The sequence below is a fragment of the Nuphar pumila genome, chromosome 4, assembly GCF_984573655.1.
Source record: "Nuphar pumila chromosome 4, dmNupPumi1.hap1.1, whole genome shotgun sequence".
Taxonomy (NCBI): domain Eukaryota; kingdom Viridiplantae; phylum Streptophyta; class Magnoliopsida; order Nymphaeales; family Nymphaeaceae; genus Nuphar; species Nuphar pumila.
Genome location: NC_143252.1, coordinates 5,025,199 through 5,050,165, shown reverse-complemented (window position 1 = coordinate 5,050,165; position 24,967 = coordinate 5,025,199). Strand labels below are relative to the sequence as shown.

The 24,967-nt window shown below is 38.2% G+C and overlaps 1 protein-coding gene across 3 annotated transcripts in view; it reads right to left on the bottom strand.

Annotated features, from left to right (window-relative positions):
• LOC149839141 (B3 domain-containing protein Os07g0679700-like) overlaps positions 1-23,885 on the bottom strand; it is a 106,560-nt gene extending 82,675 nt beyond the window's left edge. For 2 of the 3 annotated variants that reach the window (XM_090002314.1, XM_090002315.1), the window contains exons 1-3: positions 23,368-23,885; positions 21,364-21,445; positions 21,175-21,276 (exon numbers count right to left, since the gene is read on the bottom strand). In XM_090002314.1, the coding sequence (XP_089858440.1) occupies positions 21,175-21,276; positions 21,364-21,445; positions 23,368-23,480 (297 nt within the window). In that variant the 5' untranslated portion in view covers positions 23,481-23,885. Of the gene's footprint in view, positions 1-21,174; positions 21,277-21,363; positions 21,536-23,367 lie in introns of all 3 variants that reach the window. The other variant, XM_090002316.1, reaches the window with a different exon arrangement.
• Between the last annotated feature and the right edge of the window lie 1,082 nt (positions 23,886-24,967).

The following is a 24,967-nucleotide window of genomic DNA, read 5'->3' as shown; positions in this document are numbered from 1 at the left end:
AACTCAGACCCTACTTCAAAAATCCCAACTTTCCTAGGACCACTAGGCACAGATGTAGTCCTATCGAGCCGTGAAGACAAAGCATGATGCATCTCGTTCTCACTCAAGGTCTCAAATAAAGACCAAGCCTCATCCTCACTCTTGAGCATAAAAGTGTCCCCCCACGACGAATCAACCATTTGACGATTCTTCTCAGAAAGACCATCATAGAAATATTACACTAGTTGTCAACGAGGCACCTGGTGGTGGGGACACTTGCGGAGAAGATCCTTCATTCTCTCCCAAGTCTCGTGAAACAATTTCCTCTCTATTTATGAAAAACTGGTGATGGCCTTTCGATATTGGTTTGTCTTACCAATTGAGAAATATTTTTTTAAAAACTCTCTTTGCATATGTTCTCATGTGGTAATTTAAACTGTATCTAACGCCTTCAGCCAATGCTTAGCTTTATCCTTCAGAGAGAAGGGGAATAAAGTCAACCTGATAGCATCGTCTCCAAAATTGTTGATTCGCATTATCGAGCAAATCTCAAGGAATTCGTCGAGATAACGATATGAGTCTTCATTACTAAGGCCATAAAACAAAGGTAGCATCTGGATCACACTGGCCTTAATCTCAAAATGGTTCGCTCCTATATCAGGTCTCGTGATGCAGGAGGCGGGAGTATTATTAGAATATGGAGTATGGATTGGATATGGATCTGATAAATGATCCATATCCAATCACATGTTTTGTTTCCTTTGTATTCTAATGTAACATGTGTTACTAATGAGGGGCATTTTTGTCCTTGTAAAAAGGTTATTGTAACCCTATTAAGACTAATGTAGCATTACTACAGCTGCTAGGTCAAGAGTGGCTGATGATTCCCAAATATTGAGTTCTCCCTTTTCTCTCTTTCTCCCCTCTCTCTCTCTCTCACTGATTCCTTGGTTCTTTTAGGAGTTCTTTCATGGTATCAAAGCAACGACGTATCTGGGAGTAAGAAAGCTTTTCATCAGGTCCTACTGCAAAAGTTGTCCAGCCTCTTCCTATCAGGTCGAGTTTCCTGCTGCAAAAGCAAGTCTCGTGAATAGTTCCCTGCTGCAAAAGTTGTCCCCAGCCTCCTCCTATCAGATCCTTTTTCCTGTTGTAAAAGTTGTCCCTAGCTTCCTCCTGTCATATCCCTTTTCCTGCTGCAAAAGGTGAACAGTTTCCTGCTGCAAAAGTTGCCCCATCCTGTTAAAACATATGTAATAATACCATAATACCCGATAGGGGTATTATGGTCATTTCACAAAGTACCCCATAGGGGTACTTATTTTGTTTCTCTTATTTTACTGTTTTTTATTTTTCTTTTTATTTTTTAATATGTATTTTTTGGATACCGAAAAGGGGGCCCACAATCGTTGGGGCCCCCAACGGTCACATATGTGACCGTTGGGGGCTCCCAACGACTCTATTGGGAGCCCCTTTGGTCTCCTTTTCTTATAAATAGGGGGAACCCCCCATGTATGTGGTATTGCTCTTGAGAGCTCCTCTTCAATAATAGTGATATTATTTTTCATGTGTGTAGCCTTTTTATAAGGCCCTTTGTATATCCCTTAGTGGATTTCCTCTCTTGTGCTTGTTGCACTTGTCCGTGTGGGACATAGTGAATGCTTTAGCATTCTTGGCTTCTTCCGCTTATTTCATTACATGGTATCAGAGTCATACGATCTTCTAAAGGTAAAATCTTGTCTCTCTCTACTTCCTTTCTTTCTCACATCTTCATTATGTAGCAATGGAAGTCAAGATCGATCTATCATTCAAACTCAATGGAAAAAATTACATGATGTGGGCATCCGCAATGGAGAATAATCTCAAAGGCAAGAAGCTTTGGGGTTATGTAATGGGAACCGTTCCGGAACCCCAACTTAAGCTCACAAAGATGGAAGGAGATCAAGAGAAAGCACTTGAAGGCGATGCTCGTCTCAAGGCCATTGAAGATTATAATCATCAAATGGAAGATTGGGAGAGCAACCATGCAAAAATCCTAGCATGGTTTATGAATAATGTCGAACTCAAGGTATGTGCAAATATTGCAAAATTCCGCCGGGCAAATGAAGCTTAGTTTTTTATGAAGGGTATGTTTACCCAAAAGGATCTTGCAAGAGCTTATTTCTTGCAAGAAAAAGTAAGAACCACAAAACAAGGTGACATGAGCATACAAGATTACTATAGTGCTCTAAATCCTTTGTGGGATGAATTGGCTCTTTTAGAGCCTAAATGGGTATCTATGGAGGATGTGGTTCTAAGACAAAAACAAATGGAACAAGATAGATTGTTTCAATTTTTATTTGGGCTTCGTCCCAAATTTGAACAAGTGAGATCCTCACTTCTCCATAGATCCACGTTTCCTCCCTTAGAAGAGGCTATTGCCGAGATTACTCAAGAAGAGACTAGACATAGCATGGGTAAAATTCTTGCCGTATCTAAACCCGGCAATCATGTTAAAACATACAAACCACCTCATTTTGGTAAGCAAGGGAGTGGTGGAAGAAAAATGATTATATGTCACCATTGTTATGAGCCGGGACATATTAAACCCGTTTGCCCAAAGCTAAATGGGGCATTCAAGCCAAAGGTGGCTTCCGTTGAAGAATCCACCACCAAAGAAGATGACGGCAAGAACGGGGATCTCAAAGATACTCTTGGACAAATCTCCTTGGCTCTTCAACAAATTCTAAAGGTCACTTCTTCCACCTCCGGTGCCGCCATTGCCTCATCATCACCTCCCGGTACGTACTCTTGGATTTTAGATTCCGGAGCCTCTTTTCACATGACTCCTCATGAAAATGCATTAACCAATGTGAACGCCAATTCAAAATTATCTTGTGTCTCTACGGCCGATGGAACTTTTCTCAAAATAAATGGTATTGGAACTCTTGATTCTAAAAATATTTAAAATTTTCTTGTTCCAAAAGTTAGAATAGTTCCTAAATTAAATCTTAACCTCTTTTCCGTTTCTCAAATAGCCGACCATGGATGTGAAATATCTTTCTCATCCCAAGGGTGCTTTGTGCAGGATCTCCGGTCCGGGAAGCGGATTGGGCAAGGCCATAGGAAGGGAGACCTTTATTTTATGGATAACTTAACACTTCCAAATACCTCATTTTGTACTTATGTCCAAGACAAAAATATTGAAACTTGGCATAAAAGACTTGGACATCCAAGTTACTCTAAAATGTATCTTTTTCCTTTTGGAAACAAGTTTTGTAAAGAAAAAGATATCAATTGCAAAGATTGCATTTTTGGAAAAATGAAGTCTACTCCTTTTCCTATTAGAACTTTTGTGACAACAAGACCTTTTGAATTGGTGCATTCCGATGTATGGGGGCCATCTCCGGTTTTATCCAAAGGTGGTTATTCGTATTATGTTACGTTTATTGATGATTATACTAGATACGTATGGATTTATTTTCTTAATGCTAAATCGGAAGTTTTTAACTTCTTCAAAGAATTTCATGCAAAAGTTCAAAATCAATTTCAAAGTCAAATATCCATTCTTAGATCCGATTCGGGTGGAGAGTACTTATCAAATGATTTTCAATCATATCTAAAACAACATGGCATTTGTCATCAAAAATCTTGCCCAAGGACTCCTCAACAAAACGGTCTAGCGGAGAGAAAACATAGACATATTTTAGAAACCACTAGATCCTTACTCATTTCTAAAAATATTCCTAAAAATTTTTGGGCCGAAGCCGTGTTGACCTCCACCTATTTAATTAATAGGATGCCATCTTTAAAATTGAATAATATCTCTCCTTATGAAAAACTTTTCAATATGACACCCGACTACAATCGTCTTCGTATTTTCGGGTGTAAATGCTTTGTTCTTTTACATAAAAGAGATAAATTGTCACCTAAAGCAATAGAATGCGTATTTTTAGGATATGGTGAAAATCAAAAGGGCTATAGATGCTTTGACTATAAGAACAATAAATTGTTTGTTTCCAAAGATGTGACGTTTTTAGAAGATGAAAATGGATTTGAAATTTTGGAAAAACCAAATGAAATTGATTATATGTTTATCAATGATCTTTTATAAGACTCAAATGATGATCTTTTGAGTAATCCGGAATCTTTAGAAAATACTCATGATAATGATGTATCACCAACTAATGGTGACAATCTCCAAGTATACACTCGGCGTGAGGAAGCACAACCTATTAGTGCTTTAGAAAAATTCTTGCGGCTTAATGAACCCCTAGAAGAAACCTCTCTTAGGCGTTCTTCTAGAGAATCCATTCCACCAAATAGGTTTGTCTCATATGAAACTCTCTCACCTAAATATAGAGTTTGTCTAATTGCCTTGCATTCTTACTATGAACCTTCCCACTATAATCAAGCAAAAAATATTCCTCATTGGGTTGAAGCAATGAAAGTTGAACTAGATGCTTTAAATAAGGCTAAAACTTGGGAAATAGTTCATCTTCCTCCAAATAAAAAAGCTACAGGATGTCGATGGGTCTACAAAGTCAAAACAAAAAGTGATGGTTCCCTAGAACGTTATAAAGCTAGATTAGTTGCTAAGGGATATTCACAAGAATATGGCATCGATTATGAGGAGACTTTTGCCCCCGTGGCTCGCATGACAAGTGTTAGAACTCTAATAGCAGTAGCATCATCTAAGAAATGGCCTATATTTCAATTAGATGTTAAAAATGCCTTTCTCAATGGTCAGTTGAATGAATAAGTATATATGGACCCTCCGCCGGGAATTAATGTTAACCAAGGTCAAACTCTTCGGTTATTAAAAGCTTTATATGGTCTTAAACAAGCCCCTAAGGCTTGGTATGATAGATTTAGTGCTATCATGTTAAAATTGGGATTTCGTTCATGTTATACTGACACTGCTCTCTTTGTTAAACATGCAGGTAATAGTATCATCATCCTTCTGCTTTATGTTGATGATATGATCATCACTGGCAATGATGAAAGTGGTATTCTTAATGTTAAAAATATGTTAAAACATAATTTTGATATGTCTGATCTGGGTTTTCTCAGGTACTTTCTTGGTATAGAAGTAGCATACTCTCCTCGAGGGTATATACTGTTACAGAAGAAGCTTGCTGCAGACATATGTTCCAAATCTGGGATTTCAGATGACAAAAAAGTGGAGACTCCCGAGGTTATCAATGCTAAACTACGACTGGAGGATGGAGTTCTGCTGGATGATCCTACGCCCTACAGGCAACTCATAGGCTCCCTCACCTATCTGACTATCACCAGGCCAGATATTGCTCATGTTGAGCATGCTCCTACATCTGTGCATATGAGTGCTTTGCTCCGGATCATTCGATACATCAAAAATACTTTGACTAAAGGGCTATTCTTATCCTCAATCTCTTCCTTAGACTTACTGGCTTATACTGATGCTGACTGAGGAGGAAACCCAAATGATCGAATCTCAACTACTGGCTTTTGTGTTTTTCTAGGAGATTCGCTAATTGCTTGGAGGTGCAAGAAACAGCAGAAAGTCTCGTTGTCTTCTACTGAAGCAGAATACAGGGCTATGGCAACCACTACAATGGAGCTTGTGTGGCTTCGAAGTCTTCTTCAAGATATGGGAGTCGAAATTACCGGTGTTTCGAAGCTTTGTTGCGACAACAAAAGTGCCATCTATATTGTCAGCAACCACACCTTTCATGAAAGGACTAAACATATTGAGATGGACTGTCATTATGTACGTGATGAATATCTTCGTGGGACAGTTTCACTGCCATATGTCACTTCAGAATATCAACTTGCAGATTTCTTTACCAAAGCCCTGCCTGCTCCTCGCTTCTTGTTCCTTCTTGGCAAACTTTCGGTCATTCCCCCGTAAAGTTTGAGGGGGGGTGTTAAAACATATGTAATAATACCATAATACCTGATAGGGGTATTATGGTCATTTCACAAAGTACCCCATAGGGGTACTTATTTTGTTTCTCTTATTTTACTGTTTTTTATTTTTATTTTTATTTTTTAATATGTATTTTTTGGATACCGAAAAGGGGCCCCACAATGGAGTCGTTGGGGCCCCCAACGGTCACATATGTGACCGTTGGGGGCTCCCAACGACTCTATTGGGAGCCCCTTTGGTCTCCTTTTCTTATAAATAGGGGGAACCCCCCATGTATGTGGTATTGCTCTTGAGAGCTCCTCTTCAATAATAGTGATATTATTTTTCATGTGTGTAGCCTTTTTATAAGGCCCTTTGTATATCCCTTAGTGGATTTCCTCTCTTGTGCTTGTTGCACTTGTCCGTGTGGGACATAGTGAATGCTTTAGCATTCTTGGCTTCTTCCGCTTATTTCATTACACATCCTCCTCCTGTCAGGTTGAGTTTCCTGCTGCAAAAGTTGCCCCAGCCTCCTCCTGTCAGATCCCTTTTCCTGCTGCAAAAGGTGAACAGTTTCCTACTGCAAAAGCTGCCCCAGCCTCCTCCTGTAAGGTCGAGTTTCCTGCTGCAAAAGTTGCCCCAGCCTCCTCTGCATGAACAGCAGATCACGTGCCTGATCTGCGTGAACAGCAGATCCCTTTTCAGCGTGAAGATTGGTACCTATTTTCTTTTCTTTTCAGCGTGAAAGTTGGTATCCTTCTTTTCTTTTCTGTACCTATTTCTTTCCTTCTATTATTTTGCAGATCTGAAATCCCTTCAGATCTGCTATGTCGTAAATCTGAAATACCTTCAGATTTATTATTGTCTCTCTCTCTCTCTCTCTCTCTCTCTCTCTCTCTCTCTCTCTCTCGCAAATCTGAAAGTTGCGACAGATCTGCTATCAATCCTTTCCTCTATTCCTGGTGATCATTGTCTAATTCGAGTTTCTTCTATTCCTCGCAGATCTGAAATCCCTTCAGATCTGCTATTTTGTCTTTGTCACAGCCTTTAGTGATCACTTTGTCTGTCGCAGATCTGAAAATATTTTCAGATCTACTATCAGTCATTTTCAGCCCTCAAATCTGTCTGACACACCTACTTATTTTGTCTTTGTTTTAATTCTTTGTCAGTCCTTTATTTTCTGTCTCAGCCACCAGTTTCTTTCCGCTGTCAAACAGTCTATCAATGGATTCTTCAGGTAATTCAGGTCTCTCTTCCAGTTTCCTGGGGCAGTTAGTTTCAAAAAAGTTAACTACCAACAACTATTTGACTTGAAAAAGGCAGATTGCCCCTTTTATTCGGAGTCAAGATCTTTCAGGCCACTTAGATGGATCGACTCCAATGCCTCAAGAATTTATCACCATCGAAGCCAAAGAGGATGAAGGATTGCCGAATACTATTTGCAACCCTGCATTTGTTACCTGGATGAAGCGTGATCAGGCACTCATCGCATACATCACTTCCACGTTGTCACAAGAAGTCTTGATTTCCATTCCTGATGATTGCACATCTAAAGTTTTGTGGGGTGCTTTAGCTCAGACCTATTCTCAAATATCAGAGGCTAAAGTGTTCTTTCTTAAATGCGAATTTCAGATGTTAAAAAAGGGTGAAATGAGCATTGTTGAATTCTTAAATCAAGTCAAAAGCATCACAGATCAATTAGCCATGGTTGGATGTCCAGTCTCAGATAAAGAAAAGGTGCAGCAAACACTGAATGCCCTGGGATCAGAATATCATGTTCTTGTTACATCCTTATTATGCTTGGCTACGTTGCTCTCCTTTGAGGAATTACGCGCCAAACTTTTTCAGTATGAGATGACACTGAAAAGCATGTCTGAAGCTTCAACAGGACAATCATCTACGCATGAGGTCCTTGCCACAGGGGTGATAGTTGATCGTGCACGAGGAGAACGTGGCAGAGGCAAGGGAAATCCAATCTAGGGTGGACGTGGGTTACTACCTACACCAACTTCCAATGTCATTTTTTCAAAGAATGTTCTCACATGCTATCAGTGTAACAAACGAGGTCATATCAAGGCCAACTGTTGGTTCAACCCACAAAATCGGAATAAAATGCAAAACAATAGAAATGTTGGTATATCAGGAACTGGAGGTACATTTCGGGTCAGTGATGATGCTAAAGATCTTCTACTATCTGTTATGGCCAACTTGAATCTGAAGCAAAATGATGATGGAATATGGTATGTTGACTCTGGGGCAGCAACCCATGTCACTGGCAATGCAGGTAAGTTCTCTACTTTGACTCCCTATTTTGGTAAATCTAATATTGTAACCGGAGATGGGACTCACCACCCTATTTCAAACATAGGCAATGTCCTCATTCCTTTGTCTGAGTCATCTATCACTTTATCTGATGTTGTTCATGCACCGAACATAAAGAAAAATATTGTATCTATTTCTAAACTTGTTGATTCTACCAATTCTTCTGTGAAATTTACTCCTACTTCTGTCTTTGTCAAGGATCTTCAAACAAAGGAGATGTTCGCTAAAGGAGAGCGACATGGAGACATGTATGTCTTTAATGAAGATCCAGCCTCCAGTGTCCTGAAGCCCAAGTCTGATCTCATTTCTAAAAGCGTCCTAAGTACATCCAAATGTAATAAGTCAGATCTCTGGCATTCTCATCTTGGTCATTGTAGTCAAGTCTTTATTGAAAAGTTAGTGTCCAATGGTTTTCTTTCAGAGTTTGTTTCACCCTCGTTGAAGGATAAAATATGTCCCAGTTGTCAGGTCTGCAAAAGTCATGTACTCCCTTTTCATCAAATAAATAAAAGAGCTTTCATGCCTTTTGAGATAATATGTTCAGATGTTTGGAGCCCAGCCCCTAATCCTTCCTCTTCTGGAAGTAAATATTATGTATCTTTTATTGACAGTTTCTCTCGTTTTACCTGGATATTCTTTATGAAACACAAATCATAAGTTTTTTCCATTTTCCGTCATTTTCATGCCTATGTTAAAAATCAATTCTCTCAAAATATCCAAATTCTCCAATGTGATGGAGGTGGTGAGTATTCCTCCAAAGAATTTTTAGATTTTCTCCAAGATAATGGGATGCATCGTAGAGTTTCTTGCCCGTACACTCCACAACAAAATGGAATTGCTGAACGTAAACAGACATATTGTGGAAAGTGCAATGAGTATGATGCATGGGAGTAATTTACCCATTAGTCTTTGGACTGAAGTTTTTCACACTGCCACTCATGTGATAAATCGTCTTCCTATGCCTATTCTTGAAAATCAATCTCCCTATTATGTTCTCTTTGGTGCGCATCCCGATTATAATGAGTTACGAGTTTTTGGATGCACATGTTATTACATATTGACAAATCCATGAGGACTAAATTTCAGGACAAAGCCTCTATATGCCAATTTGTAGGTTATGCAGATGAACACAAGGGTTACAGGTGCTATGATTCTGCCAATAAGAAGATTAGAATTTCCAGAAATGTTGTTTTTGATGAAAATAATTTTCTGGGAAAAGCAAACGTCAATCGTGAACATATTGGTGCAGTTGCTAATTGGTATGACCCATGGCTTAGTGCTGAACTTATTTCACATGCTGCCGAGCATACTATTTTGACTCCTAAAAACATACATGGTGAGACAATTTTAGATGATGCATCACAAGCAGAGTGTTTGAGATACAAAGGTAATGTGTATACCAGGAGACCTAGAGAGCAAACGAATGTACCTGTTGAAGAACACATTGCATTATCTAATAACAGAGAAGCACCAAGAAGATCAGGCAGGATAAGGCATCCTATTGAAAAGTGGGTTAGTTATGACAACTTTTCTATGGACTTTCAGATTTTTCTATCCCAGATTGAAAAACACGATGAACCTCTTGGTTTTCATCAAGCTATCCAATCCAACAAATGGATTGAAGCGATGAATAAGGAGATCGAGACACTTCATGAGTGTCAAACATGGGAGATAGTTGGCCGCCCTCCAGATAAAAATGTTGTTGGTTCCAAATGGGTTTATAAAATTAAATATAAACCGGATGGTAGCATTGAACGGTACAAGGCGCGTCTTGTAGCCAAGGGTTTCACTCAAGAATATGGTCAGGATTATGATGAGACATTCCGCCCAGTGGTAAAAATGGGAACTATTCGCATTATACTTGGCTTGGCGATTGAACATGGTTGGATCCTTAGTCAGCTCGATGTTAAGAATGCATTCCTTCATGGGGATTTAAAGGAAGAGGTCTACATGGAGCAGCCTCAAGGTTATGCAGAGGGAGACCCAAAAGAATATGTATGCAAATTAATCAGAGCTTCGTATGGATTGAATCAAGCTTCTAGGTCATGATTTGAAAGCTTTTCCTTAGAAATCCAGAAACATGGTTTCTTTCGTTCCCAACTTGTCCATTCTCTGTTTATATATAGGGACGGTACCACTATGGTTTTCTTACTCATATATGTTGATGATATTGTTATCACTGGTAATGCTCCAGACCACATTCAGCGAATTAAAGTTTTGTTGAGTATGCGATTCAAAATGAAAGACCTTGAGGAGCTGAGATATTTTCTTGGTGTAGAGGTAGACAGACAAGATGAAAAAATGTCATTAACTCAACATAAACATACTCTTGATCTTCTGGCTAAAGCAGGAATGACAAATAGTAAACCTCTACCCACACCCAGTGTTGTCAACCAAAGGCTCAGTATTTGTGATGGTGAGTTATATCCTGATGCAGTCAAGTATCGCAGTTTAGTGGGTATGCTACAATACCTTACCTTTACTAGACCAGACATTGTATATTCTGTTAATCAAGTATCTCAATTTATGCATGAACCAAAGACTGGTCACATGGATGCTGTCAAACGCATCCTTCGCTATCTAAAAGGAACGGTGGGTGATGGACTCACATATATTCAATCTTCATGGAAGACACCAAAACATGACATACTGGCCTATACAGATGCAGACTGGGCAGAAGATCCAGATGAGAGGAGGTCTGTTTCAGGATACTGTGTTTTCATTGGGAGAAATCTTGTCTCATGGAGTAGCAGAAAACAGAAGGATGTGGCAAGATCTAGCACAGAGGCAGAGTATAGATCTATGGCAGCTGCCACAGCAAAAGTGACTTGGATTAGGCATCTACTTACAGAGATTGGAGAGGATATCTCAAACTCAACACTTATGTGTGATAATAGAAGTGTTATACAAATTGCATTCAATCCTATTCATCATAGTCGGACTAAGCATATTGAGATTGATCAACACTTCATCAGACAAAAGATAGCCGACAAAGAGATTGAACCAGTTTATGCGCCTTCAGAAGACCAAGTTGCCGATATGTTTACAAAAGGTCTCACAAGTCACCGCTTCTGGTATATGAAGAACAAGTTGCACATGGTTCAACCCCATGCATAACTTGAGGGGGGGTATTAGAATATGGAGTATGGATTGGATATGGATCCGATAAATGATCCACATCCAATCACGTGTTTTGTTTCCTTTGTATTCTAATGTAACATGTGTTACTAATAAGGGGCATTTTTGTCCTTGTAAAAAGGTTATTGTAACCCTATTAAGACTAATGTAGCATTACTGCATTACTGCAGCAGCTAGGTCAAGAGTGGCTGTTGATTCCCAAATATCGAGTTCTCTCTTTCTCCCCTCTCTCTCTCTCACACTGATTCCTTGATTATTTTAGGAGTTCTTTCAAGTATAGGTGGTGGGCATGAAGTACTCCCTAAGAGGATGAATCATCTGCTGATCTTCAATCATGGTTGCAGCTCTTTGGACTCTCCTAATAAGGGACTCGGGGTCCTCGATTGGCTCGACAAGCTCGGGGTCAAGCGAGCATCGCTCTTGCATACACCTCGATGTAGACCGGTGTAGCACACATCCTAATTTGAGGTTTTCTACCTAACTACCTGTAAACACCCCAAATTTTTCCAAAAATCTAAAAATTCCCTTTTTGCCCCTAGGCCCGTTCTCTGAATAAACTGGGTCAATTTCTGATCAAATTTCTATTCATTTCTCGGATTCGCTGGAATCCAGACTCAATTTTCATATCTGACCCAATCTTGGACCCAAATCGGATATCCGGATCCAATTCTGATCTCGGACCTTCTATTCTTCAAAAAATCAAAAAAATCAAAAAATCAATTTCTTCATATTTTCTCAGAGGTTTTATCTGGAGCCGATCTCAAATTCTAGATCTAACTTCAACATTTCCTCAAAATATCGGACCCAGAACCATTTTTGAAACCCTATTTCTGAAATTCTTTTCTCAAAAACCTCATTTTAAAAATCCTTATATCTCAAAATAAAAGTTTTTGCAAAAATACTTCAAAGACTGCGTTTCACCCCTCCATTTTCACGCTTTCTTCCTGATCTTCTTCTTCTTCCCCCTTTCTCCTTTTCTTTCTCCTGATCCTTCTTTCTCTTTGTTTCTCTCCTCTTTTCTGAAGAAGCTCGAACCGCCATTAAGGAGAAGCCTTCTCCCCTCTCAATCGAAGCCAGCTTCATCTACAAAGATCAGTAAACCCTCCAGCAATCCATAGTAAAAGATCTCCACGGTAGAAGAGAAGCCTCGGTTTCATCGCTTTAATCCTGCAAAAGCCACGGTGAGTACCCTTCTCCCCTTTATTTTCTCTTATTTTCTTTTAATTTCTTTGTTTTAACCCCATTAACGCGCCTATTGTAGTGTTTGGTCTGCTTATGGCATCACCAGCCTACACATTGCAATATCGACGGAGTTTTCACTCTGACATCTCCTTCCTCTTTGCCTTATTTAAGTTTCTTTGGTTTATTAATGCTCCAATTAAGCAGATACGCCTTTCATCTGGATTGTTTTCTATATATCTATGCTTTTGATTACGGCATCTTTTTTTTTTTTCAGGATCCCTTGAATCCCTATTTTTATCTTAAAGCATTCCAATTTAATCTTGTTTTGCTTTAATCCTTCCCTCTTTTTATTGATTCTCGATTGCTTGTTTACACTTTAATTTTCTTTTCAATTCTGAGTTCCTGATTGCATCATGACCATTTCTCTTGATATTTTGATCTCTTGTCTTCATTCAAATCGTCCATCGCGTGTTGATTTTTGTTTGCATTTTAATTTTCTGTTTTCACATCTGGCCATTCTTCTGTCTATTGCATTTCATTTAACATTTAAGTAACCAGATCCAAGCCATCATCGGGTTTGATCCTGGATTTGAGTTTGATTCCCGCAACTGGATTCGATTGGGGTCATCATCGAATTTTCTGCAATTGGAATGAGTTCAATTCTTAACACCCAACATTCGAATCCCGCTGCTGCAATATGGAGGAAATGTAATTTTCCACCATCATCATATCTGTTATTTCATTACCCAGTACTTGCAGTTGGTGAATGGCCGAAAGCCTGGGAGGATGAGCTTTCCTAATATACCAACAAAGTTGTTGGCCACGTTCCAACCTCCACTCGACTCTAGAAGGCACTCACGATGTGGCTGCATCAAATTCTGGACTGACATCAAGTCAAAGGGAAAATTCTGAGAGAGAACTTGAGCCGACCGAATGCAGTTGCCACTTGGAAGATGAGAATAGTCTTATATGTATAAATACTCATAAAATTGCTCAATGTTGGCCAGGGTTTAAGGTTTTCTTCAGAGACTATGTTGTTCTACTTCCAGACTCAGGACAGGATGTTGGCTCTCATCGTAAATCTGAGCGTACTTGTCTCTGCATTTTGATTATGTGATTTTTAGAGATCAATAATCCATCATGATTATCTATGCTTAGTCATGCAAGAGAAGGTATGTTGTCTCTTAATCACGACACCCATTTCCTATAGCACATCCACTTGCTATCCTTCACTCAACCCCAGCAAACATCAGCATATTTCCTGCCTTACACACCACTCAACATTTGCACTTTTCAGAAAATCTACGTCTGTAGCCTCTCAATGTGTTATTATCCATTTTCATCATATATTACTCACACTGTCATTATCCCCTTATAGCATGATCAGGTTCTGCATCTGTCACCTCACAACATCCCAGCACATTGGACCTCTACAGCAATTTGCATTTTCTTTTTCTTCCTGCAAAAGATATTCACACCACTGCACCCCATTACAACCATGTCTGCAATTACAAATTGTCGCCACTTGCACTATCTACAGCAGCACGCTGCGCCCTCCATTCCACCTTACCCTTGCTAAGCCTTATTTCCCACTTACATTGCTGCCCCCATATTCCACCTTCACTGCTAGGCTTATCCACCACATCCCTGTACATTAGCTTCCTCCAGCTTTACTAGCTACCTCCCATGCATGACAACATCCCACCTTTTCACCCTCTATTCCACGCATACCAGCCATCACATAATGTCATTGCTTCTCACTGTTACATCCCTGCAAACATTGGCCTTGCACCCAGCCTACTTAATCATCAGCCCAATCTTCATTGGCAGCACCCTACACCTGTTAACCATCACACATCTGTGCACAGGCTGCACCTGTGATCATATTACCACTACACAGTACACATCTTTTCCCTGCAACATCCTTACCACTTTCAGTATATTTCTCACCTCATTGCATCCTTTCTCACTTCATATCACCCTCTATGTCGCACCCACTTATACCACCATTGTATATTACCTGTTATCATACATTGTCACCACACAGCAACACCTATATCCATCTGTGTCACTGTCCTTCATTACCTTTGACAGTTGCAACCACTTGTACCTGCCACCTCCCTATCTATATCATCATTCTAACAATTCCACTATTGCAATCGCCGCTTCACCCACAGCCCTGTCGCACTTACCTGCTAGCCATCTTCACAATATCCCAGCTACATCGCACCTCACAATACTTCACCTATGTCCAGCCCACCTGGCCACAACATCCTCCAGTTCCTCCCTCGGTAGCATCCACCATTTCAGCACATCACCTTGCCATACCTACCATCCACCTTCCAGCACTCATTCCCAGCTCCAACACCCACAGTCCATCTTCATTTTGTCTTCCCCTGCCATTCCATTTCCCCCTGCTACAGCAGCAGCCATCTCCACACCGATTACCCCTTATACAACATGCTCGCCTACACCAGTCCCATGCCTTCGTCAGTATTAGCTGCGTTGTATGCATCAACTCCTACATTTACCTACTGTAAATTGCACCATACTTCTGCATTATTCACAGTTCCTTCCCTTCACACTGCATAATACTTGCATGTTCGCTATCATTTCCACATAAAATCCTGTTGTGCCTTCTTTAATGCCAAATCCAGTTCCCCACGTTCACAATACCTCATCATTATATCTTAATTGATGTTTTCACTCTCAACCCACCTACTCATTTGCACCCCTCATCACAACACTCACTAAATGCATATGCATTTTCATATAGTTTCCCCTCACTAGCATATAGACATCATCGTATGCACTTTAGGTTCAATACAAACTCTTGGTTTCTTTTGTATTATGTATCTCTAACCTTGTTTTGCAGGAAAACATATGAAAAGTGTCATTTTCTTTCTTAGCTTAGAAATTGTAATTTCAATTTCAATTTCAATTTGAGAATTGTAATAGCTAGATATCAATGAAAAACCTTACCTTTCAGTACTAGATTAGAATGTATCAGCATGCATACTTTCTAGAAATACTTGTTTCACATCAATTTTCTCTTTTATTCCAAAAATTCACGAATGGGAACACGAATGACACATGCACTATTCTAATAAAAGGTGATTAAATCCTAAGTTAACGATTTGCATTTATGGCCATAGTCAAAATGCGAACAAAACTATGGGTTTTCGTCTTTTGTAGAATAACATTGGATCCACACTGGATCTCTTTCAAAAATCATCATATTTTTTTAATTTTTCTTCCTTTATCAGAATTTAACTTGAAATTAACTTAAAATATATATCAATGGCCATAGTCAGGATATATTGAAAGTTAATTTCATTTCAAACTCTATAAAGGCACCAAAATGTGTTTTATTCTTCATCTGAATTTAAATATAGATTATTATATAATACATTTTATGACCATAGTCAGAAATGTATTATAACTTCAATCTTATTTCAATTCTCCTGAAGAATGAAATATACGTTTCAAATTCAATTTTCAAGATCTTTTAATTCATTTCAGCATTTAGGGTAGAATTACATCATTCTTTCAAATTATTTCAAATTTTATTCAAAAATCAAGTGATTTTAAAATAATTCTTCAAATATCTTTTTCATTTCTCAAATCAATCTTTAATTCTTATTCAAATTCATCTTCCTATTCTCAATTCTATTTTATTTCAAAATTTAATATTCCAAATTCAAAGTTTAATTTAACTTTGAAATTTCAAATTCATCTCTAAATTCAAAATTCAACTTCTCATTTCAAATCAAATTTCAAAGTTCAATTCAACTTTGAAATTCCAAATTCATTTTCAGGACTCAATTTCAAAATCAATTCAATATTCCAGATTGAATTTCAAAGTTCAATTCAACTTTGAAATCCCAGATTCATCATCTGGTTTCAAAAATTCAAGTTTTAAACCAAGTTTATTTTTTATTCTTCACTTCAAGTTCTCAAATCCCCAAGTTCTTTTGAAAACTTCTGAGTTTTAATCTTCAAATCACTTTTGAGATTAAGATTAATGTTAAATTCAAGTCCATTTCAATCAGGATTTCTCAAATCCAACTCCACATTTTCGAATTTCACTTGGATTTCTCAAATTCACTTCCACAATCAAATTCAATCTGGATTCCCAAATCCAAATCCATCTTCAAGATCTATCTAGATTTCTTGAATCCAATTCCAATTTTCAAAGTTTCATCTTGGATTCCAGATCCAATTCCATCTTGGATCCCAGATTTTTAAAATTCAATTCCATCTAGGATTCCATATTTCAAATCCAATTCTATCTAGGATTCCAGATTTCAAATCCAATTCCATGTTGGATTCATATTTTCAATCCAATTTTCCAATTTGACTTTCATTTACAAGCTCATTTTCATTCTCTCATCTGGATTTCAAAACTCCAAATTCAATTTCTATTTCCAAAACCATTTTCAAATCTATTTCCCAAGTCTAAATTCAACTTCCAAATTCAATTCTTATTTCAGGTTCTGAATTTAAACTCAAGATCGAAATTTCTCTTCAAAATCGACTTTTGAGATTCAAATTCAAAGTTCATTTTAACTTTGAAATCTCATTCTTACTTCAAAATTCTGAATTCCAATTCTCCTTTTCTCTTTATCCAAGATTTATTTTTTCGAACTATGATTATTTCAAGACTTAGAAATTTGAGTCTCTTCTTCCAGATCCATTTCCAAGTTCTAAGTTAGATTCAAAATCTAACTTTTTCAAACCAATTTCAACCCTTTGAAACATCTTCTTCTCAAGTATCTTCAAATTTATTTCAAAAAATCACTTGGAAAATCCCAAAAAATTCTGAATTATTCTTCTCAAAAGAGCATAGATCTTTGCATTTGCATTGCACAAGCATGATTCTTTGTGCATTTTTAGACTTAGAATAAATTTTTAGACGATATTTAGATAAAGAAAAAGGCATAAGTTCGATCCTTGGTTCGATTACCGCTGGTAAAGGCGCCAGGAACGGTGAACCTCGTACCGACGAGTGAATCCCGTGTCTCCATTTTCCCGTAAATTTTCAAAACGGAGGGGAGTAATTTTCAAAATCTTTTCAAAATTAAGGTCGAGTGAGACCTTTGCAAAAGAATTTATCTCTTCTTTCTTTCTTTTCTCTTCTCTCTCATTTTCTATCTTTTATTCCCCTTCAAAAAGGGAATAGAGGTTAGAAAGGAAAAAGAGAAGGAAAAAGAGAAAAAAATTTGCAATGATCACACTAACGCGCTAGCAGCCAAACCACGCAAACCACAAAGCGAGCAAAAAACAAAAACTGAAAACTAGAAACAAACAAGCACCACGCAGTTGCACTCAGCAGAGAATTTGAGAAAATGAAATCTATGTGCACGGTACCACTCGTACACAGTCACTTCTAAAGGAGTCCTAATGGGTGGTTGTGCAGGAAAAGTAAGTTCTTCTCTACGTTATGCAAACACGTGGTTCTAAAACCTAAATACGTAAACAAACACTAGGCAATAAAGTGAATACTTGTATTTCGCCGTTCACCGGCAACGACGCCAAAAAATTGATGTCCTTTTTATGAAATTGTAATTTTGAAAAGATTTTTAAATGAAAAGCATGTGAAAACCATACATCAATTAATAAAAATTGGTTATCACTAGTGGTAGAGACCGGGTCAAACTCAGGGAACGGGAATACTTCATATTCAAACAAACAACTTGAAAGTGCAGTAGGATCGAGGCAACAAGCACTAGAGGGGGGTGAATAGTGCTTTTAAATATAGTCTTCAGAATTATAACGGATTTTGAAATTCGCAAAGCAATCACACAAAGAACACAAGAATTTATCCTGGTTCGGTCTTTCCCGACCTACATTCAGTCCCCAAGCAAAACCCGCTTGAGATTTCCACTATCAACCTTGTGTAATAACAAGATCATACAGACCAAATCCGGTCTCACTTTCAGTAACACACCTACTGAAAGCAAACAACTCTTTTAAACCAAGGAGTCCTTCCTTTTAAATAAAATGAAATAAGCAACAACTTACAAAACAACCTATGAGCCCTTCTTATGAATGCAAATGAGATGCAATTGGCTTTTGAGGTTGTTGGAATACTCTACTCACGAATTCACTGTCTCTCAAAGGAATTTGAGTGAAAAACTGAAGTGAAAAATATCAAGTGAGTGAGAAACTGAATATGAGTGACTACTTAGCTATTACAATGAATGAATACCCTACGCAGAGGGCGTAAAAAGACTTTATTACAAACCCAGAATTAAATTCCTAAATTCTAAAATAAAAGCAAAAAAGTCTTATATTCTTGTGCTTTTGTGTCACTCGATCACTTCTGCTCCACTCCGTGCAATCGTGTGACTGGAAGGGTTGAGAAAAGAGTTGAAATTCTCCTTATTGTGTCGTCGCCGGATTGCATCACTCCACCGGAAAGAGGAAAGAGGAGAAAAAGAGGGAGAAGGAGAAGAAGAGGCAAGAAAGAGGTGGAGAGGAAGGAGAAGATGAGAGGGGCTTTGCAAGGGAGAAGACAAGCATTCCTCTCTTCTACATATCATATTTAAAGAGTTGAGATTTTTCCATAAGTCCTCTTCTTTTCTGAAAATTCCATTTTGAAACCTCTCCTAAAGAAAACTTATTTGCAAAATACTCCAAATTCACTATATTTTATAAAAACCTATTCTAAACTGATTCTAACTCTAATTTTGTATTATTTTAAGAATTAGACCTCCTGCATTAATGACAATCACTAATATATACACTAAATTGCAAAATAAAACTAATTTTCAAGCATTTTCTATTTTTTTTTTATTTTAACACATTTACTCAAAACTAACATAAATTTGGGTTTTTAATACGTTTTTCTATGAAATCATGCATAGTTTAATATGAATTAAACCCTAAAATATATGCATGATCACATCAATTGCAAAATTAAATTTTGCTAAGCTAGTACACTTGTTGATGTCCACACTATTGATGAGCCATCCAATTATCTTGAAATGGCCCATCATCCACTCTTTTCATTTCTTTTCATAAACGGAGATCGCCTTAGACATCTCTTCTTCCTGAAGAGCTACTTTCTTTTCATTCTCAATTTTGGTAAGAATGAGTTTAGGCTCTCTTTCGGTACCATCAACCAAACCCCATAGACCCTTTTCCCATATTTTGTGCTTCACTATGGATGTCCACATCGCATAGTTCGTATCATTGAGTCGCACGAGAATGGAGACGATTACGTCTCTTTCATTCTCCATGTTTTACAATAAGGAGAGAGAGAGAGAGAAAGAGAAATAACGAAAATAACACAAGATTTGTTGAAAAGCTCTTTGATAGTGCACTTACCGATGCAACGATCCATAATTTGATGCTCTACCAAGCTCACGATCTTCCTCTTGATATTATCCGAATGAGTAATACTTCAAGAGCACCAAAGCTCTAATACCATATAATGAAATAGAACAAATGCAAAGATACGTCACTTATGGACTTGCAAGAACACAATCAATCAAGAGAAACACTTGATTGATTAAGCCACACCACCCACACAAGGGTCAAAAAATATTTTTGTTATTGCATAGAAAATACTCTCTTAAATAGTTAGAATTGCATGGGCCTTAGAGGCCTATTTATAACATAAGGGGCCACAAGGGAGCAATGGCCACATGCTCCAACAACTAGTTGGAGCTGCCCCATCACTTTACAAAAAGGTAAAAAGTACAAAAAAATAAAATAAACAAAAAGGCATAGTCAGCCCCTAATGGGCTGATGCCTATTACAGCTGAAATGACCAAAATACCACTGATGGGTATTGCAGTTTATATATATATATATATATATATATATATATATCCCTGTAGCAACATTTTTTGGAATTGCTGTGATGTACCCTCACCTGTACCCGTACCCATGTGACAAGATACATACAGTATTAAAAAGAAAAAATTATAATTTCATTAAAATCTATTATATTTTTATTGCTTTAATTAATTTTGTGTTTAAACCCTGGTTCTTTTACTCAATTTCCAGGCATCGCATAGGCCTCACCCAAGCACCTGTGAGGCTGGTGCCTATGCACTGCCCAGTGCCCTTGATACATGGTAGAAATCGGAGCAAACATTGGCTTGACAGAGATGCTAGATATTTCAAAATCCCTCAAGAAAGCCTTTATGTAAGTTGCACATTCCCACAATATAAACATCCAACATCACAGCTCCATCCTTTGGCCAAGAAATAATTTACATAGCATCTTGTTCAGCTATCAGCAAAAGCTCCTGAGCCTCCAATTCACCACCTTTATGCAATTTTTTTCATTGTTCAGGCCACAAAACCTTGATGCCATCAGCCATTTCGTTTATAGCTGTTGTCAAACTAATATAGTCCTATGTTTATTTATCTATAAAGAACATGTAAGCATACATATAATACATATATTCATATATGTGTCTATCTCCTATCTCTCTATCTGTCTATATATATACACACACTTACATTCATGTATATTTTTTATATATTTATAGTTTATATATATATATATACCAATGGTTGGGTAGAAAATCGAGAGAGAGTATCAAATGCTAATCTTAGACAAATGAAATAATAAACAAATTCACGATGAACAATGTCCAAATAACAAAGTTATCCACAATGTCCAAAACAATTGAATAGGAAGATATCACTAAGTTCTCCAACATTCTTACAGGAGAATGATTTGAACTCTTTGCACACTTAATACATTCGACTCCTCCTCCATCGAGTAGCTCAAATAAGGACTTTGATGCAATACATCCACAGTGAAGCCGCTGTAGTAGATGCAGACATCAAATTAACTATTCAAAAACAAGATTAGTACCCAAAGCAAATGATATCCACACAATAGCATAGCTTACCTTGCCACACGAGTTGCAATCTCTCCATCCAGTTTCATTTACATGAAACATGTCACAGAAAATGGATTGTTCGTATGAAACCCTGCAGCCATTGTCATTAACAAATCAAAAGGGTGGTCCTTATCTCCTTTAAATAACACAAGAACAGAAAATGGATTGTTCGTATGAAACCCTGCAGCCATTGCCATTAACAAATCAAAAGGGTGGTCCTTATCTCCTTTAAATAACGTAAGAATAAGAGGGTAGAGTGAAAAAGAGCCTGATACTTCATTCATAATGTGTCCTTTTAACCTTCAATTATGCATTTAATTCAAATGAGTTGTCAGCATGCACAAGTTATTCTTGAATTTGCAAGAAAATAGAAAAAAAAAACAATTAAGAACATTGCATGTGTCTGTTCAAAATGCGAAAATCATTCAAAAACTATATGTTATTATATCACATAATGCAGAAACGTCAAAGAGAAAGGATCAGAAATTCAGAATGATAGGACCTATTCCTAGAGTACCACGGCCAACATCAAAGACACACCAAAGTAATACTCACAGAAGAATATAAGAACATCTAGTCCAAAGCCAGAGCATATGTTATGAAAATGATCAAGTATTCATAGACAAAATCCATTCTGTAATAGCAAACTGTTAACCTACTGTACAACTCCTTCCAGAACTATTATATCCAAAATCTTGGAAGTTCTATAGTTATATCAACATCAGACTCATGTTATGACTATATATCAGGATTGCCAACACAAGCATCTTTCCCATGGCAAACATTCCCAGAGGCAGTTCTTCAACATTCTATAATCTAAATAAGTTCGTAGGATTGATGACTTGCATATAACAACCTTTTTTTCCTTAGATAAACTATTGTGGAAAATAACTAAAGAATTCTATAAGATGAAGTTCTCCGGACTAGCTCAGGGGCTATGGTTGATCTGTCGGTTTGCCCTATTTTTCCTATCTTATGAAACTTTGTATTCTATGTGAAGCCGAAACCTCCTTGTTAGAAAAGTTCCTTCCACTTTAGATAATTAAAAGATATAAAATTCGTCTCCAAATGAAGGATTCATCTAGCATGGGTCTTGCTATTTCAAACAGTAGAAGAGATTATTGACATTCCCGAAACCTTCTATGAATGCAACTAAAAGCATCCAAAAATGCTCTCCAACACAGCAGTACATTAAGTAACATCTAGAAACAATTGCCTAAATGGTTGTGCATTACATCCCTATAGATGTAAATATCTTTTTTCACATAGAAGGATTCCTTAGGAATCCCCATGACTGTGCTACCCAGATATGAAGATGCATCAACTGTTACTAATCATAGATAAAATCAAAAGTTATGGCATTCAATGTATTGATTGCATGGAAGAACCAACAAGCAACACATCTACATTAACCAACAAAGTTTTTAAATAAAACCAGTTAGTTTCTTACCCTTAAGTAGTCCTCAGTGTTTCATGTAAGCAAAAAACGTATATGTATAGGCAGATACAACTGCTGGACAAACAGGATAAGCCTGGAAGCAACGTGCAACTCAGTTCAGAGGGGTCTCAACGAAATAAAGAAAAAGGTCCCCGTACTCAACTTGGTTTTCCACGTATCTACCCCTTAAAATGAATATGGATCAATACAAGATCTAGTTTACAAGCACTCCCTGCGCCGTACATGCAAATATGGTGGCTGTAAACTTAAAACTTTGCCTTCAAAATTTAGATCACCAAGGGTTAACCACGCAAACCTCACGTATTCATCGATGAGAATCGCTAAGATACTTCCCCAAATCAGATAGGAAGTAAAAGATTGCCATAATCTCTCGGAAAAACCAAACCTTTCAACCAAATCACGCATCAAAATCTTCCTGAACAAAGACTCATAGCTCAAATAAACGCATGTGAGAACCGAATCCAGTCCATGCATCTACACCAACAAATCATAAACAGGTCCCCACAAAAGAAAATCAACAACCAACATAAGATTAAGACAAAGAGGTCACATACCCACAAGTATCACACAGATTGGCAACACCACCCGCCCGGAGCGGCCACCCATTCCTCCACCTACTCGTCGACGTCGCCCCGCAACACGGATTCACGCATACCCTCGAATCCATGACCACCCACCTCCCTATTTCTCCCCCACAAGCATCAAACTTTTTGGGAAAAACACGCCATTTTCACTCGAAGACGACCAGATAACGCGGAAACTCAGATTTTCAACACTACGCACAACTCGATTCTCATCCAAAAACGGAGAAACGTCGGAAGGAGAAGCATCCGTCTCCCCTCTTCCCCAATCCCGCCATCGTTTCTCCCACCTTTCGTCGACTCCCCTCCGAGAGCACGATACCCCACGAAGCCCCCCGATTTCTCCGGCGTCCCTGATCCGGCGAGGGGCGGATTTCCCGGCCAGGCGTCGTCGGAATCGCCGTCAATCGCCTCACGATCTGGAGGGCGAGGAGGCGTGTGCATGCATGCACGCACGATCAACTCCTAAGTCCCAACAAGGGAAGCAAGATAGAGAGAGAGTCTTTTTTTCTTTCTTTTTTTATAACAATGTGGGAGAAAGAAATTACCAACCTGTTTTTTTTTCTAATTTTTTACAAGTGAAAGGGAATCACTCATCTTCAGTGAGAAAGAGACGCTCATGAACTTGGATTTTTTAAATACCAATTATGCTCCTACACATGCCCTCATGTTGATCCATTGATGGATTAAAAATAAGGGTAATTTTGTCTTGTAAAGGTCAAAACCCTTACTACTTTTTTTTTATTTTAGGGTTTTTTATTTGTGGAATTTTTTCCCCAAGACTGCGGCTACTAGTTTTGTCCTCCCCCAGCTACTTTATTACAATTTAGCTTGGTCGGCTTCTTACATGGTTAGTTATTAACTCTTCTTACTCCCACAAATTTAGGGCAAATTCTTGGGAATAAATCTTGTTGGATTCTAGCCTTGTGGACAGGAGTAGGCTTTGAGTCTTGGAAGTAAGGATCATGTAATTTGGAGACTGCCCCTTTTTCCTCTTTCAAGTAAGGCTGTTCCCATTTTGAATTGACACTTTTCTCCCTATTCAAATAATGAATTTTTTTGCCAAATTATAACATGATGATGGTACCATTATATTTTTTTTGTGGGCTAAGTTTTAGAAAAAATATTTATCACCGATTGGTTGGCTTGAGATTGGTAAAACTTTTGAGGTCCCTCTTATTTATGAATCCACTTCTAGATGGCGGGGGCTTCGGACAAGGTCTCCATCCCTGCCCCCATCTCAAAATCCGGACCTCCAGCCCTGCCTCCATCTCTACATGGGTTTGAATTTTAACTTCTATCTTCACTTCCTTCCCTGTTTCATGTTCTCCGGTCCAAACGGAGAAAGGCAGGGCGGGGCGAAGAAATGCATAAATCCATCCCCACACGGGTTTTGATTTTAACCTTCGTCCCTGCCTTCATTCTCATTTCATGTCCTCCATGCCCGGTCCAAACTGGGCGAGGTGGGGTGGGGCCCGTTTCCCCTCTGTTTTAATCATGTGCCGCCCAAATAACAAATCAGTGGGTTCAAGTTCGGGTTCAAGTTATGTCGGGTCACAAAAATCAAATCCTA